The 17,246-nt window shown below is 39.7% G+C and overlaps 1 protein-coding gene across 3 annotated transcripts; it reads right to left on the bottom strand.

The window, feature by feature from the left end:
* Positions 1-90: 90 nt before the first annotated feature.
* On the bottom strand, positions 91-15,425 carry sympk (symplekin). Of its 3 annotated transcripts, XM_026253283.1 has the most exons (28): positions 15,365-15,383; positions 15,270-15,290; positions 13,953-14,052; positions 13,782-13,847; positions 13,634-13,687; positions 13,464-13,537; positions 12,143-12,269; positions 11,799-12,048; positions 10,449-10,619; positions 10,127-10,366; positions 9,888-10,039; positions 9,111-9,261; positions 8,797-9,022; positions 7,803-7,953; positions 7,446-7,681; positions 6,263-6,344; positions 6,019-6,132; positions 5,790-5,937; positions 5,477-5,637; positions 4,651-4,759; positions 4,457-4,557; positions 3,762-3,852; positions 3,492-3,593; positions 2,122-2,309; positions 1,832-2,008; positions 1,233-1,343; positions 581-775; positions 91-486 (listed from the first exon to the last, which is right to left on the bottom strand). In XM_026253283.1, the coding sequence occupies exons 3-28, from the start codon at positions 14,040-14,042 to the stop codon at positions 331-333; spliced, it is 3,723 nt and encodes a 1,240-aa protein (XP_026109068.1). In that variant the 5' UTR covers positions 14,043-14,052; positions 15,270-15,290; positions 15,365-15,383; the 3' UTR covers positions 91-330. The 3 variants fall into 3 exon arrangements, with proteins under 3 accessions (XP_026109068.1, XP_026109059.1, XP_026109074.1); XM_026253274.1 differs by having other exon boundaries at positions 15,270-15,425; XM_026253289.1 differs by lacking the exons at positions 15,270-15,290; positions 15,365-15,383 and adding an exon at positions 14,281-14,299.
* Between the last annotated feature and the right edge of the window lie 1,821 nt (positions 15,426-17,246).

The raw sequence follows: 17,246 nt of genomic DNA, 5'->3' as shown, positions 1-17,246 counted from the left end.
ACTTGTTGCCTGGCAGCGTCATTATTCTAATTGGTCAAATGCTGTGAGAATTAACATATTCATAAGATACTAAAGTACAGAGACCAGTGATTTGTTTCCATTATTTACTGGTTGGAGATGGCATTTTATTCCAGAAATGAAAACATTGTGGCACATTCAAAATCTATTTGTTTTTAAACTAATTTGAACAATTCGTAACTGCTAAAGAAATTAACCAAAATATTCCATTTTACTTTAAACTAACAGATACATAGTACACTGAACAGAGCAGTATAGAAAGAGACGTCTTTTCAATGTGAGTGCTTCTGTTCAGTCGGATTTCAAGCGGCATCAGTCCACGCTGCTTTCTCCTGCTTCTGGAGCGACATCCTCAGATTCCTCTTTGGGTTGCTCAGCCACATCCATCGCAGTCGACTCCTCCATGGGTTCATCGGTCTTCTCTGAAATGGAGTTGGACTGTGATGCCTCCTCAGACACCTCCACCTGCTGAAGGTAAAAGTCATCGGTCAGCCAGTGCTATTTGCTCTTGCACTGGTCTGCATGGGTGCCATGAATGATGTTGATGATTCAAATGTTTTACCTGTGATACGGCTTCAGACGTGACCTCCAGTGCAGCATGGTCGGTCTCCTCCTGCTCCATGGGCTCTTCTACTTCCTCGCTCCTGGGGGTCTGTTTTTGTGGTGGTGGTGGTTCAGTAAACTCGACCGGTGTCGGGGCTGGAGGCTCTGCTTGTAATACTGGTGCAGGCATTGATATATGCTTTGGTACTGGCACCTTAATGAACAAAAGTGGACAAGACAGACTATTTACTGGTGGATTATCCAAAGTCATGAACATTAAACTCATTTCTGTAATGTTCATGGTATTTTGTAGAGATCGACCAATGTAATAATCGGTTTATGTGGCTGATAACTAATACTTTTGAAAACTGATTTAGTTAGAATGTGATAACTTCAGTATAAATGAAAGTCTTCTCTCTGGTGACATATGCTAGACTTCTCCATCATTTTGTCTGCCTAAACCTACCGATTCACAATCGACGGCAAGCTTGCATTCAACTTTTGAGTGAGTGCAACGTCTCCATGCACATCTCAAAGTGCAAATCAACAACTCGTGAGTGGAATCATAAGACCAACGAACATTTTGTCGTCTTGATAATCTGTTACACTCGGATATACATCATAAAACAGAAGAAAATACCTGTCACTGCTACCATTTCAATGCAACATACCTCTCTCTCTTCTATTATTTCTGGACGATGAAGTTCAGGTTGTGGTTCTGGTTCTGGCTTCCTGCTGTTGGCCTCCAGAACGGTCATTATAGATGCTGGAATGTGGGCTTGCTACAGAAACAATGAAAAAACATGATTAAATCAAAATTATTTAGAAGTGAAAATTGAAACTATTGTCACTTCCTACTATTCATATCCATGTTTTGGAATAGAATTATGGTACAATATATTTTTTTTGTGCATGTGTTTCATGTATCTAAAATAAAAATATTAATATACATAAATATTGATACATAACATTTAGAAATATTATATAAATAAATCATACATTTGGCAACTTTTTTGTTTCAAATGTTAGTGTTTATATATATATTTCTATTTGACTAAACTGTTTATTTTAATATTTCAATCTTTTTTTATTAACATTTCTCCTGTCCTTGAATATTTAGATTTTATTTCAGCTTAATTTGATTGAATTTAAACAATGTTTTATGTTTAACGATAACACTGGTGCACACAGTATATACAGATGACAGTTCACATGCATTTCCCAGTTAACACCGATTCAGGATAAAACCGGCAAGCTTTGTGATACGCACTTGGTGAGGGGTGAAGGAGTGAACGTGCTGTAGGAGGGGCTCCCTCATCTCCGGGCAGCGCTCAAACACACTAGCCAGTTGTGCTGGAGGCAGCTGGAGGAGAACGTTGTAGGACTGGGGTTTGGTGCGCTGGCAGCACTTTACAAAGCCCTCCCACACTTTAGGATATTTCCACACCTGCAGGATCGATCAACAGTCAATCAGCAAAAGATCATCATGAGAGAGGAGTATGATGCGATTATTTATGAGAACTGTGCCGGTAATGAGCATAAAGGGTTCAGTCCATTGACCTGTTTGAGGATGAGTCGGGCTAGGATGTTCATGACGAAACCAGCCAGGCGTGGGTACATCGTGAGGGACTGGATGACCGTACGCATCAGCAGTATGGGGAGAGGGGTCTGCTCCATCAACTGCTGCATCACCACGGCCAGCACCTCGGACGTGTACACATTCTTCTCCCCAAAACACAGGTTAGTGGCTACAGAGGGAAAATGAACCAAGTGGAAAGTGAGAAAAAAAAACATTAAAGAGTGAAAAAAAAACACAGCAAAAGGGTGAATGAAAGAATTCTCACTACGTTGGGGGCATTATCTTTTTCAATGTTGATTATTAATATATTCAATTACACATAAACTACACTAAATTCAACTCACATATGTGACCCTGGAATCTGGACTGGTCTTAAAGGTGCTGTAAGGAACTTTTGTAAAAAAATTTTTTTTACATATTTATTAAACCTGTCATTATGTCCTGACAGTAGAATATGAGACAGATAATCTGTGAAAAAAGTCAAGCTCCTCTGGCTCCTCCCAGTGGTCCTATTGCCATTTGCAGAAACTCCATCGCTCCCGGTAAAAAATAACCAATCAGAGCTGCGGTCCGTAACTTTGTTTTTGTTCAAAATGTAGAAAAATGTATATAATAAGCGAGAACACCATGAATCCATTTTCCAAACCGTGTTTTTAGCTTGTCCTGAATCACTAGGGTGCACCTATAATAAGTGTTTATACTCGGACTATTTTAGATTGCTTCGGGGATACCGCGGCGGAATAACCCAGTACCTTTTGATTCTTCATAGACATAAACAGAGAGAAGTAGTTCCGGCTACGATGTCCTTCCGCAAGACGCAAGCAGTTCTGTTTATTAACCGCTAGAGAGTCAAAAGTCGCTGGGGTACATTTGTAGCAATAGTTAAAAAATGCATTGTATGGGTCAAAATTATTGATTTTCCTCTTAATGCCAAACACCATTAGAATATTAAGTAAAGATTAAGTTCCATGAAGATCTTTTGTAAATTTCCTAAAGTAAATAAATCAAAACTTAATTTTTGATTATTAATATGTATTGCTAAGAATTCATTTGGACAACTTTTTAAGGTGATTTTCCTTAAATATTTCCTTAGATATTTAGATTTTCTTGCTCCCTCATATGACAGATTTTCAAATAGTTTCATCTCGGCCAAATATTGTCAGATCCTAACATTATATATATATATTTTTTTTAATTGTTTCCATTTCATTTTTATAATTTATCAGCAATGTCTGAATATTAAAAATGTATGGCATTCAAAAGCTGAATTTGCATCAGTGAGAATGGGGAAAAACAGAAGCATTTAACTAAATTTCCTGAAACAAACAGATGGGATTTGTGTGCATGATACCTTTGATGATTGACTTCATGTCACACTTGGAAGAGTCGATGTTGTGTAAGGCGATGAGGAGCTCTCCAGGAGTGAGCGGAGACATGGAGGAGCTGCCCTCACCTACAGAACAGACAAACCCTCAAGTTCACTAGAATTCTACTGATCCAGAGCAAAACATGAGACTGAAATTACACCACAACTTCAAACAAACCAATAATATAAAATGAAAGCAGCCTCATTTTTGTCAACATCATTACATGCACAAGAAAATAAGCAGATATTAATTACTATGTTGAGTGCCCAGCAGTCTGTTGAACACCTCCTTCACCACAATAGGATTGAGTTTGATGAGTTTTGGTAGAGCCTGGATCACCTCGTTCTGTTCAACACAATCAAGGAATCATTATGAATGCAGTTTAATTTATTAAAGTAATTATCAATTAATGCTACGCTAATATCTTTTCCCCACAGGCAGAATGCTTGCACATTGCAAGCTGCGTCTGGCTACTTGGTTTTGATCCGTCAGAAACCCACTCGTCTCAGTGATTAAGGAACACAGGTGTAAATGCATTGTATCGAGATACCATGAAACAAATGTACCAATATTTGTACTTTTTAGTAAAAGCTAGCATTAAACAACTTATGTACTCATTAAAATACTGTCTGCACATTCATTTGAAGCTATGAAAATATATTTTAATGTTAGGAGCGATTAATCCATTGCCCTGCATAAAACAGATTTTTCTGGCGCTGAAATCTAACTAGATGAGTCTTGTTCAGAGCTGCTGTCAACTCCACTCCAGATCGTGTGTTATTGCTTTTATCACGTGAAAGAGGTTTTTAGATGCTTCACTTGTCTAACATCACCTAAATATGGAAAATTTTAATTGACTTATTTCACCACTGCTGTACCTTTGTGATTAGCTCTGATGTGGATGAAACAATACAAGACATCTAAGGAGGACACACAAGACGAAACAAACCTTCTCCAAGCCATTGATGACTGGAATGAGGAAGCGTACATCTGGCACTCGCTTATGATAAAGATCCCTCACCCTCTCCACCAGCTCAGGAGATGGCGGCACTGTGAACATGAAACAAGCCATGCGAGGTCAACTTTTAGATGCATATACAGACACCATCACTCTTGTTCTCTTTCACACACACACACACACACCTTTATCAGTGAGTATATGCAGACAGCGAGTGACAAGCGTCTCTGCTCCTTTAGGACAGTTCTCCACCAGGAGCAGCAGGTCAGGAGAGCTCATTCCCATTCCTCTTATCTGTGAAAAAACATTGATGAAACTATTATAGTTATCATAAATAATCATATTATAGTTATCATAAAATTATCATAATAATTTTTTTTTCTTTTGGTCCATCTCTGTTAGCTGTGAGGAATAGGTCAAAACAAACGGAAATAAGTCAAAATAAACCTGAAATAAAGGAAAACCAGAAAAAGAAATATTAAAAAAAGACAATCATAATGCAAAAATGAAAAAGTGAAAAGAAATTCAACAGACCTTTTAATATAAAAAAAATATAAATATTTCTAAAGTTACACTGTTAATGTTGACAAAATAAACTTTTAACATATACGCACTGAAAATAAAACTATGAAGAATTTTTTAGCTAACAAAATCCTCTGAAGAATAAGAAAGTCCCCTTTTAATTGAATTTGAACTAATCTGTAGTTTAGTTCCCCACTATTGTAATACACATCAAGTGTCCGTGAACAAACAAAACAGACAAACCTTAACTGATATTGGATATTGAGATTGAATGCCAAAGACGCAGTGGATGAGACACATGCCTTTGGTGTGAGAGACCTAGGTTCAAATCCACTGTGAGACACCAATGTGTCCCTGAGCAAGACACTTAACCCCTAGATGCTCCAGAGGCGTGCGACCTCTGACATATATAGCAATTCTAAGTCGCTTTGGATAAAAGCGTCAGCTAAATGAATAAATGTAAATGTAAAATGGATGAGAGGGTCTTACAGGCTGCTCGATGACCCTGAGCACACTGCGTTTGATGTCGGCGATGGCCTCGGTGTAGACAGCAGCCAGCTCATGCACCAGACGATGGTTGAGGGGAAGGAGGGAGAGATAGAGGTAAAGGCACTGCCGCACCGTTTCCTCTGTCCAGGGAGCCGCCACCTCTGAGAACACAACGGGATTGAACAAGTGAGTTCATGTTACACTACTTTATCATACTAGCAATTCATTTTCTTTCTATAGGAAGGTCATTTAATTCTCAAATATGAGCACATAGTCCATGAACCTAATCAAAGTCTAGGAAAAGTCTCTGAACCTGTATCCTCTCCTGCTCCAAACAGAAGAGAAGGTGGGTTTGGGTGGACCAGAAACTGCATGTAGGTGAGAGCGAACTTCTCAATACAGTCCTTCAGATGTTCCTTCTCATACATGCGCTTGATGAAGCTGAGAGCAGTGGAGCGCACCTGAACATCAGTGGAGACCGTTATTATACTATTAAGTAATTATTTCATGAAACAATGACTGACGGCTGATTAGAGGTTAACCTTTTCTTTTTCGTGAGAGCTGAGGTTCAGAAGGACATTGAGGTACTGGTACTGTCTGGATGGGCGTTTGAGGATGAGCTCCTTTAAAGTGGACATGCCTAAGTAAACACGGGACTGAAAGACATAAGAAACATTAGAGCTTCTTTTATGAAGATTTAACATGTACATGTATATGCAGATAATGACTGTATAAGTGTTGGCATCAGACGGTGAAGTGGGGGTGAAGTGTAGTAGTGTGGCTGACCTCATCTTCACAGTAGCGTTGAATCACCTCCAGTGCAGAGTCTGTGATGACTGGAGCCTCCAACACAAGCTTGGTGAAAAGCCTGTCATAAATGAAATTCAGGAATAGTTAAAAATATCATATAAATGGTTATATTAGTTCATATAAAACAAGCACTGAATTTTTGTTGCTGATAAAATTATATGAAATGTGTTCGAGAAATTCAAATATCCTAAATATCTAAAACCATTCGGGAAATTAATTCTTATGGATGCAGATTTTATAATCTCATTACCTTTTTTTTGGACTATAAGTCGCACCTGAGTATAATTCGCATCAGTCCAAAAATACGTCATGACGAGGAAAAAAACATAAGTCGCACCGGACTATAAGTCGCATTTATTTAGAACCAAGAACCAAGAGAAAACATTGCCATCTACAGCCGTGAGAGGGCGCTTTATGCTGCTCAGTGTAGACTACAGGAGCAGTATTAGAGCGCCCTCTCGCGGCTGGAGACGGTAATGTTTTCTGTTAGTTCATTTCTCTTGGTTCATGTCAAACTAATTTTGATAAATAAGTCGCACCCGACTATAAGTCGCAGGACCAGCCAAACTATGTTTAAAAAACTAATATTTTTACTTTTAAATATTATTTTGTCTTACTGTAGGAATATTCAAATAAACTAATGAAGGCATTTTAAAATCGTGAAAAAGTTGAAATAAACCAAATATGGACTTTCCTTAGTAGATTACTACAAATTTAACCAAAGATTATAACAAATAATTACACATTATGCATCAAATGTTACCCATTTTAAGATGAATGCAGAATAATTCATGATAGGGTTTGCAACTGGAGTTTATTAAATAAATAAATGTTAAATTAAAATAATTACAAAATCAAAATGCAAACTAGACAAAATATTTTACATGTTTGCTTGCATTTCATGTGACTATTAACCAACATCAGAGAAGCATGAACATGCAAATGTGTTAAATTATCAAAATATTAACTTAAAATCTGAGGGGGACTTCAAGGAAATATCTGCGGTCAAAGAGATTTAGACTGAGAGTCTCTAATATATAAAAACACTGTTATATCGGCAAACAAAAAATTGCACCTTTAACTTTGATGAATTGTTTTAATTCACTGATGATTGTATCATGTTGTTGAATAATTTGTGATGTTATGAGGTGTTTCTCACCCATCCCTCTGCTCAGGTTTCTCCTGCAGGCCGGACAGCAGTGTGTACAGACAGTGCTCATAGCTGTCCAGGGAGGCAGAGGGCTGCTGACTCAGGTATTCATTGTACTCGTGGTACAGCAGAGAAAAGGCCAGCTCACTCCTGCCCCGCATATCCTCCAAGATAAACTGCAACAAGTCATTTTTCTTCCCACCCTCAAACTGGGTCACCAACCGTGCAAGCAGCTTCACACGGACCTGGGAGAAGATAAAACAGGAATGTGGACTTAGTAGAATGAAAGTGAAAAAAAAAAGTGAAAGGAAATGGATATAGAGGCTGAGGTGGTATGTACAGAAAAACCCCAAAGAGCAAACTCACATGGGACATCCCACTCTGTGCAATGACCTTTTCTGATTGGAGGATGCGCTTGATGGCCATGTTGCTGAGTTTCTCAATCTGAGCCTCTGAAAATGGCTGCACCACGTCGGCCAATTTAAACACTTTTTTTCTGCCACTGGCCCCAGGAGCTCTGAATGAGGGTTGATGGGGAGGAAAACAAAAAGAAACAACCAATCAAAACAGATAATTAACACTAGAGACAACCCACTAGAGGTCACCACAGCATAATTTTCCACACACTGGATTTGGCATTTAAAAAAACAACAATCACAAATAAAACTGATATAGCAATATCACTTAGTGTGATAGTCATATCAGTCATATCATATATTTTTCAGCGTTTCAGAGCAGCTTGGTTCATTTACTGAATTAGGCTGCTATGAAATGCTGAGAAACACAGTATCAGGAGCTGCATGTATGTGTTATGCTGTAAAAATTTGTATTGTGATTTAAATTTATTATTGTAATGTAAGTGAAAAAAAAATTATATATATATATATATATATATATATATATATATATATATATATATATATATATATATATATATACACATATATATATTTTTTTTAACAGTGCAATTATTACAATATAGTTCTTACTTTGTTTAATTTCTTTGTTTAATAATAATGCTCATGATTAAAAATCATTATTTAATAGTCGTGCAGAAATGATCAAAAACAGTGGCAAAGTGAACTAAGAAAACTCAGTTGAGTGGAAAATCTTAAGTCACTATTTAAAAACAAAATGTTTTACCTAATATGTGGCTGTGCTAAGATTTGTTTTTTAAAATATCACATTATTAGTGTAGTGCCATGCAATATCCAACAGCAAACACAAATCTTTGGCACACTTCACTTGACTAGCACTATTTAGTTTCTGCTCCAAATCAGTTTCTTATGAGACGGTGTATTAGTTAGGATGCTGCCTCAGAGGGCAGCTCATCACTGATGTGCTATAGGGACACTCTTACTTGGGCTGTGTGCTGGGCAGAATGGGCTCTGGAAGCTTCTTGATCTGAGGTGCCTCTTCAGTGATAGGGCTCTTGTAGGCCGCTTGCGCCCCCAACACTGAGATGGCTTGACCCAGGGACACAGCAGACAGCTTACGGATGATCAGAGGGTCTTTGGAGCTGGACTCAGCCGCTCCACCATCTTCCCCCTTCACCTCTTCATCTCGAGCCTTACACAGCTCCAGACCTGTGCACCAGGAGAGAGAGGAGATGATGTCCAACACACAAACTAAAGGAGTTTATCTCTCCTTGCCTTTAAATAACTATCATTTCACCTGGTCCCAGGCCAGCCCCAGTCATCTGTGTGGCCATCAGCCTGGCCAAATGTTTGATCTGGGCATCAGTGCCGGCTGATTCTACAGGTGTGTAGGTGGCTTGGAAGGAGGCCGGCATGACTTCAGGCAGGTAAACCATACTGATGAGCACCTGCATTGACACAAATCATTAAAAAGTGCAAGTTAGCACATTTAAGTAGCGCAGTTGCAGTTATAAAAAAAAAAAAAAACACTGATTTTGTCTTTTATGCAGCGTGTTTGAGATTATAGCACAGCACTCTGTTCATTTACACTCTTCCTATGTTGCAGAAAATACTGCTTCACACAAACAACATCTCTGCGTGTTACTTATTATGTGCATTTAGAAACATGCACCAGAATCACTGCATTTTCACTTTTGTCTAATTTCCAGCATTTTTGTGCAGAAGTTTTCAGGATTTTACAATATTTATAGCAAGAAAGATCAAATAAACAGACTTAAAGATCTCCCTGCAGTTTTCCACCAAAATAAAGTTTGAGGCTTTTAAATGACTATAAGTGAAGAATTTGAGAACATTATCACTGTAAGTTGTAGTGTAAAATACAACACCATAATTATTAAATATTCATTAAGTACTTTTAGTCTGCATTCATATTTTTGTCTTCATATTTTTTAAATTATTAAAATGTTTTAACTATCATATTAAAAAACAATTTATTATGTTTTAAAATGATGATGATTATTATTTTGATCATTATTACTACAACATTTAAAGAAACACACAAAGTTAAACTCACCAGGTTGGCCACGTTGTCTGGGGTCAGTAAAGGCAACAGGAACTCAGCAGTGAGATCGATGGCTGATTGGGTGCCAACAGAGGAGGATGGTTTTGGGGTGACGACTGGAGCTGGTTCTTCTTTATCCTCATCATCCTCCGCTAGAGGGGCATCTGCAAGCACAAACGAGTCATTACTTCTCTCCTTTTCAATTGATCCATGCCAACAAATTGATCGATGTCCAAGTAACAGCAACTCACCCATCTTGATCCTCTTGCCCTCAACGTAGGGCTCATGGTGGAGTCTCTTACGGGGCTGTACGGTGGCTGGCGTGCAGCGGGTGATCTCACTCTGAGACATGCCGAGGTCCAGCAGCAGAGTGGAAATCTGGCCCTGGAAGTCCACGCTGCTGGGGTGCTTCAGCACCGAGACCAAGTGCAGCTTCAGGTTCTTGCGCACGCTGCTTACCTGAGACTTAGCCAGAGTTGGCGGCAGGTTAGCTGGGGAGCACAACAAAACAGATTAAGAACAAAATAAATTAGTAGATTTGTATTTTGAATAATGTCAGTGGACGGAACTCACCATGTAGCGTCTCATAGGCCTGCACCACCTCGGACATGAACATGGGCCGCTGTCTGGCCAGCGTGGCCAGTGATCCCAGTGCAGTGGTGAGATTAATGCTGGAGATGGCAGGGTGCACCATAAACTTCAACAACTGCTCCAGAGCAGACTTGCCCTCCTCACATAAGGTGTCTTAGAGCAGGACAGGAGGAGGTGAGGAAGACAGGGAGAGAGGAAAGGGAAGCAAAAATACAGAATGAAAATGTTTCTGTGAAACTTTAACAAGTTTTGACATTAGGCCAGTATATTTTGATTTCACAGATGAAAAAGAAAAAGTTCAAAGTTTGCTGTGCTTGGCTGCACAATTTGCCCAATATATTTTATTATTATTATTATTATTATTATTATAAATCAATATGAATAATAAATAGAAATTATAGTAGTAATTATTATTATTATTATTATTATTATTACTACTACTAAATATATAAATATTAAATTATTAAAAAATCTTATGTAAATATTTCAATATCAACAAAAATAATCAGGTTTTAAGATTTATATGTGGTCTTTGTGAATTTCATCCAGGCTGCAACATTGACAAATGTGTGATTTTATATCAGTGTGACAATTAAATAATAATTATAATAATAATTATTATAATTATTATTATTACTATTATTATTTAATTATAATTATTCATACAAACTATTCTGATAAAAATGGTTGTCTTGATTTCTTCATTTTCAAATGTTAAAGGGGTCATATGATGCTATTTTTAGCATTCATATGATCGTTATTTTGTGTATTGTGTACAATGCATTGTGATTGGCTGAACACCACAAGCACGTTTCTGAATTGTATCGCCCCTCTCCATAATCGCGAGCTTCAGCTTTTAACATCAATGTAAAGACAGTTAATAATGTCCTTAGTTTTACCATCAGTTAAGCCTGAAAAGGGAACAGATTCGCATGACAGACAGTGATGAAGCTTGTATGTGTTTGCAATACACAAGTCGAGATTAAGAAAGCTGACTCCACTGAGATGTGACCCTTAAACAATCAAGCTTTTAAAACCACTGGAAGCCCTTAAAACTTCCCCTTTATCAGCATCTGACAGTTTAAAAGCACATCTCATCACTAGTTTGTGAAGATGGCTGGAAAGTAGCGTTCCCAAATGCAAGTTACAAGCGACCCAAACTCAAATGCAGAGATTAGCATGTGCAAATCAGAGACACTGAACACACTAATTCATGAGCTGCATGCATGCCACCCTTCACTCAAACATACAGCACATACATTTATAAAAATAAAAAAACGATAACCATACTGAAAGCCAAAACGTTGTCTGAAAATGTGACTCTGCTCTTACCATATCGGATATATGTGTGGTCTTTGGGGATTTTGTCCAGGCTGATGTCTCCCTCCTGTTTCTTGGGCGTGTCAGAGTCAGGTGTCCGTGGTGACAGAGTGATGATGAGGGACTCTGTGAATTTGATGGCATGAGTGCGAACCCCATCGTTATCGGAATCCAGCAAGGCCAGAACATCCTCTTTTATCTGGGTCATCATATCCCAGCATGCCTCCTCCATGTCCGAGACACTCTTAACACGCACCAGCCACTAACAGAAACAAATAGAGAACACGTCAGACACTTAAAATTATCAGCCCAGGCAAACACTGAATACTGTGTATGTGAGTGAAAACTAATGATACCTGTAAAGCCACTTTGTATAGCTGAGTGAGCGTCAGAATGGCCTTTTTCACCACATTCACGCTCTCATCTCTCATCAGCATGTTCAGGTTGGCAATCAGCCTCAGAAGCAGCTCATTGTCTCTTTTACTGAATGAACAAGAAGCAACTCTTTAGGGACTGGTCATGATAGGTGTATGAAGTATTGAACTCAGTGAATTTTTTTTATTGTGCAGTACGAATCAATCCCTCTCAGATAGTTTGATGGAGATTACCTGACCATTTCTAATTTTCCTAGTTTAGTTTTGAGTGATTTGTCTGTGTTTTGTATTGCAAAACCACCTTTATTATTTTACTTGGTTCTAGGGTTGCAAGATAAATGGAAATGGAATCGAGATTGTGATTTGACAGAAGCTGTGATTGTCGTGCGTATCTTTCAGAGAAACACGGTTCTGTGATCAGCAGTAAATCTCCATCCAAAGGCCAGAGGGCGCTTTCACGTCGAAAATCTAAATACGCTCTGAAGAAGAAACCCAGGAAATGCCTATTGCTGCAGCTGAATAAACAGAAGACTTAACTACTTTCATTGATTCAACATGACTAATAAACACAGGACTACGACATTATATGGTTTATCGGAGCTGTTATTATTATAATTTTCATTCAAATTAAAATCTATTTAATGCAATCCCTTTGTCACTGCTTAGAATAATTTGAAATAGGTTGCGTGCCTTATTCTGTCTAAGAAGCCACATCATCTGACAGAAGGATTTATTTCAAACACTTGACTGATGTTATGCAGTGTGTTTGGAGTAAAAATATGTTATTAAATGTGGTATTTATGTCACATGCTTTCAGATGGAGCAGCATTTACTACACAGGGCCGTACTTCACTAACAAGCAATTTTTCGCGTAACTTGTTAGTGAACTACGTATAGTAAATGTCGCTCCATCTGAAAGCATGTGCCGATGATTTACTGCTGATCACAGAACCGACTTTAGTATCAAAATGCGCATGACAACCGCATTCGATTAATCGTGCAGCCCTACTTGGTTCTAACACAGCAGCAGTCTGTGTGTCTTGGCCTATAGCAAACTTTTTATAATCCCACTTTTATAATGGGAAGAGTTTGACTGCACATGCAGAACACTTCTAGACTAAGACTTAAATTTTTTTTTTAAATGAGTGAAATATCTCAGATGGAGTAAGCTGAAATTTCAACAGATATAAGTCCACTATGATGGCATTCTTGTGTATCAATTTTGAGTTTGAGAATCCAACTAACTTTACAATTTATTGAGGTGCGATGATTCGTATCTAAGATCACGTAAGCCAGTACTCACCATGCCTCCTCAATGAACCCGATGACAAACTTTCGCACCTCAATTGATTTATCTGTCTGAAATGCGATGATTTCCTGTCGAGAATAGATGAAAGCAGAAAGTGTGAATTTAATTTCTGTGTCATCTACCTCCTTACACAAGCTGGTCAAGTCTGTACAGACTGCACTTACATCCAGAAAATTGTCAAGCAATGAAGGGTCCTTGTTGATAATCAACTCCTGCACCTAATAATAAAAAGACAGAGAACAGAACTACATAATCATGAACACTAAGCATCTGATTTTTATGTTTAAGTCAATATGAAAAGTATTTCCAAACCTGTTTGAGAATAATAAGCTTTTCCTCTGTAGAGATGAGGGCTGCCTGGTTTAGCAGTTCCACCACCTGATGGAGAAATGCAATCAATGCCAAATGTCACATTTGCACACAAAAAAATGAAACCGCAATAACTAGTGCAGTGACTTATTAGTAATGATGGCCCAGTGTTACCTTCTCGCTAGTGGTCATGTCAAAGGCTGCTCCTTCCTCATTGCTGTAGTTCTGTGAGGCCACATGTGCTTGTTCTCCGCCTGACGCCATCACGGAAAATCTAAAGAAAAGAGCATCACAGGTTACAAAGATGGAAAAAGAAAAGGGGAGCACAATTTCAAGGTCAGTCTATTTCCATATTAACATGTGAAATGTGGGTTTTTCCATATTACATACTAAACATTGAGGGACATGCTCAATATAATCACCTTACAGGACTCACTGTCAAAAACACTGGTCATTCAAAGTAATATTTTCTCACAATTCAATGCACTTTTCATGTACTTACCTTCTGATTACTTCTATTATCTTTTTAGTAAACCTCTCCTAAGACAATACATTACAAGGCAACCATTTTCCACAGCACTGACATGGAAATAAAAACATTGAAAAAAAATGTAAGTGTACATTTTTTTTGCAACTTATCTATTTGTGCCTGTAGACTTCAAGTACGACACATATTTTTAAAGCCCGGTCTCTCAAAATGATCCAGGCATCTCCATTTCTGCAGCACTTGCGTCAGACTTTTCAGTTATAATCTGGAGGTTTTAACAAAGGGGTTTGTATAGATGCAGTATCCTTTGCCTAATTAATTTAAGATTTTATTACAGTTTTGAAAAGACATATCTAAAACTCCTCTTTAAAAACGTTTAATTTTAATGTCAACAAAATTAGTTTGGAAACCTGGCTTTATTTTAGAGCATTAAGTATTTTAGGCAGATCAGATGAAGTAATGCAATGTAACAATCGGTACACTTATATCCAAAAACTATATCCAGCATCTCCGAAGGAAATTTATGAGGTTTCTCATTCATAACTTGCGGGTTACAATTACTAACCTTAAATAAAAGTCAAACCGAATGAAACACAATAGCAGATTTTGAATGAATGAATGAAGGTTGTTGTAATTGTGACTAAACCGGAGTCCAGTAAATACTCGAAAACCGAGAAACACTTGTCCATGATGCAGATAAATATGCTTGAATAATTTTTAGGACTAACGTTACATACTGAAACAGCTCGTTAATTGCTCTCAAATAATTGGGCTAATAGTAGCTAGATCACTTAATCTTATAAAACAGGCTTTCTGGCTGTCCTAGAGTAGCAACTTTAGCAAATGATGAGTATCACACTTAACAGTCTTAAAATAAATGATTTTAAATTCTATAAAATGTGGGGAAATAAAATTCATACTAATAAAACCTGTCGGTTAGCACTGACAGTAATACGCGATCTTTTAAACAAGCAAAGAGTTAGATAGCACAAAACGTATTTTACCTCACACAACCTTTCTTGGGATAACTTCTCTAGTGGGATAATATCCATATAATTTATTTTGTTACAAATTTACCAGTACTAGCAGTTACTTCAGAAAAGTGTCTGCTAGTTTGCTGCGATCTGCGCCATGTTAAGAGAAGAAGAATCTACTTCCGGGGTTGAGCGTGAACGTGAGGTACATGGGAAATTGAGTTCCCTCTCGAGGCGGTAACTCAACATTACGTCAGCTAAGACGTATATGGGAACTCTTCCCTTCTCCACTTTCACTGAAATCTTATTGGCTAACGCCAGCTGGGGACAGCTGGCCAATTGACGCGAAGCATGCAAATACTGGCGGGTAAGCGTGCAGTATAAAATGCATGGGCGCGAAAATTACGTCTGAATCTCTTTCTTCACGCTAGAAGTCTTATCTAAGTCATCGTGGAAGTTGCAATAGAGGACTACTCACCCTGTTTTTCCTCTCCGCATCCGATGGCTGCTAATGCTAGATTCGGACCTTCAACAGTTCTGTGTGACCTGCTTGGGATTCTCACACGGACAACACTTGCGCCCAGTGTACCGAGCTGCCAGTGCGCGCCGTCAGAGCCAGAGTGGCTCGGAGGACGGCGGGAATGAGGCCCACTGCCGCCAGCGAGCCGCTGGTGGGCCCTCCCCCGCCCGAAGACGAGTTTGACGTCGGCGTGGTGGACTATAGCTTCCGCGAACTTCGTCCTCTTCGGAGCTGGCGAGGAAAACGACTCCATGTCGCTTCGACGTCGAAAAAGGTTTGGGCCTCTCAGTGGTACCGCCCCGACCAAGAGGGCCCTGAGACCTCCAGGAGAAGCTCGTCAGGGTCTTCGGAAAGGTCGTCTCGGAGCTGAGTCTCGCTTGCAACGCACATGACGAGCCTGTGATGGGTAACTAGACTCGTGGCTCCTCCAGTCGAGCTGCTACCAGATGGCATTTAGGCATGCAAGAGCTCGTGGTGAAATCGTGGGCTGCACCCCAATCGGCGCGCACCCACTCTGCTACGAAGGCCATATCACGCACGTGGACGGGACGGAAACCCTCCCCCCCCCTCGTCTAGGAGACTGTTACCACACACCTGTGCTCGTCTCCCTCTGCTTTTGGTCCGGACCACAGTCTAGAAAGAGCAAGTGCAGCTTCTGCTCTTTACCAGGGCAATACTCAAGGTGTTTCAGGCAAACGGCGGCACAGTAGCGCTGACGTCATCAGGATCGCGGCAACTGATCTCGCGCTGATTGCTATTAAGCGCTCTGCTCAGCTGTTTCACGGAGCTCATGGTCATCTTTACAGGCACCTATGGCTTCCCTAGCTGTCCTGAAAGACGCGGACCGTAGGCCGCTCCTAAACGTTCCAGTTGCTCCCTCCGGCCTCTTTGGTGACGTCATGGAGCTATTCTCAGAGACGCAGAAAGCGCGCCAAAGTATGAGCCACGTGATACCCCGTCGCTCACCCCAGTCTTCTTCTGCGAGATTCTAAGCACCGGGCCAGGCTCTGAAACCAGCTAAAATAACCCGCAGTGGCACCCCGCTCTGAACCGGACGCTCGTTTCTGCCGAAACCAGCAGTGGTAAGAGCCTGGAAGGTAACGTCAGGGTCAGTTGAGGACCCCGCGCCGCGAGAGAGCCAGCGCGCCATACGAGCCGTCTCCCTGACGGTGAAAGAGTGAGTGAGCGGGAGGCCCCGCCCCCAAGCGCCATGTTCATATGCATCATGTCCCCCATTTCCTTCGGGCGACGATTGCTATGTCTGTTTGAATGCTGTTTGTGTGAGTTCCACAATAAAAGCATGTTACAATCAACTAAAGAGCTTTACTTCCTCTTACACTCATCTCTGTGTCACTCGCCCTGTCTCAGAACAGTGCAGAGCCACAACCCATGATTACTGGCCTCGCGAGAGTGCCAACACCACATAAACACGGTGTCACCCTCAATGTTCAAATGCATCATGTCCCCCATGTTTCTTCGGGTGACGA

The sequence above is a fragment of the Carassius auratus genome, chromosome 5, assembly GCF_003368295.1.
Source record: "Carassius auratus strain Wakin chromosome 5, ASM336829v1, whole genome shotgun sequence".
NCBI classification, from domain to species: domain Eukaryota; kingdom Metazoa; phylum Chordata; class Actinopteri; order Cypriniformes; family Cyprinidae; genus Carassius; species Carassius auratus.
The sequence above is the reverse complement of the archived record's forward strand: the minus strand, read 5'-3'. Positions and strand labels throughout refer to the sequence as shown.

Coding starts and splice junctions, on each gene's coding strand:
- sympk (XM_026253274.1), bottom strand. CDS start 14,042: ATGGCGTCAGGCGGAGAACAAGCACATGTGGCCTCACAGAACTACAGC. Junction 12,049..12,142: donor TATACAAAGTGGCTTTACAG/GTATCATTAGTT, acceptor TGTTTCTGTTAG/TGGCTGGTGCGTGTTAAGAG. Junction 487..580: donor CGTCTGAAGCCGTATCACAG/GTAAAACATTTG, acceptor TTTTACCTTCAG/CAGGTGGAGGTGTCTGAGGA.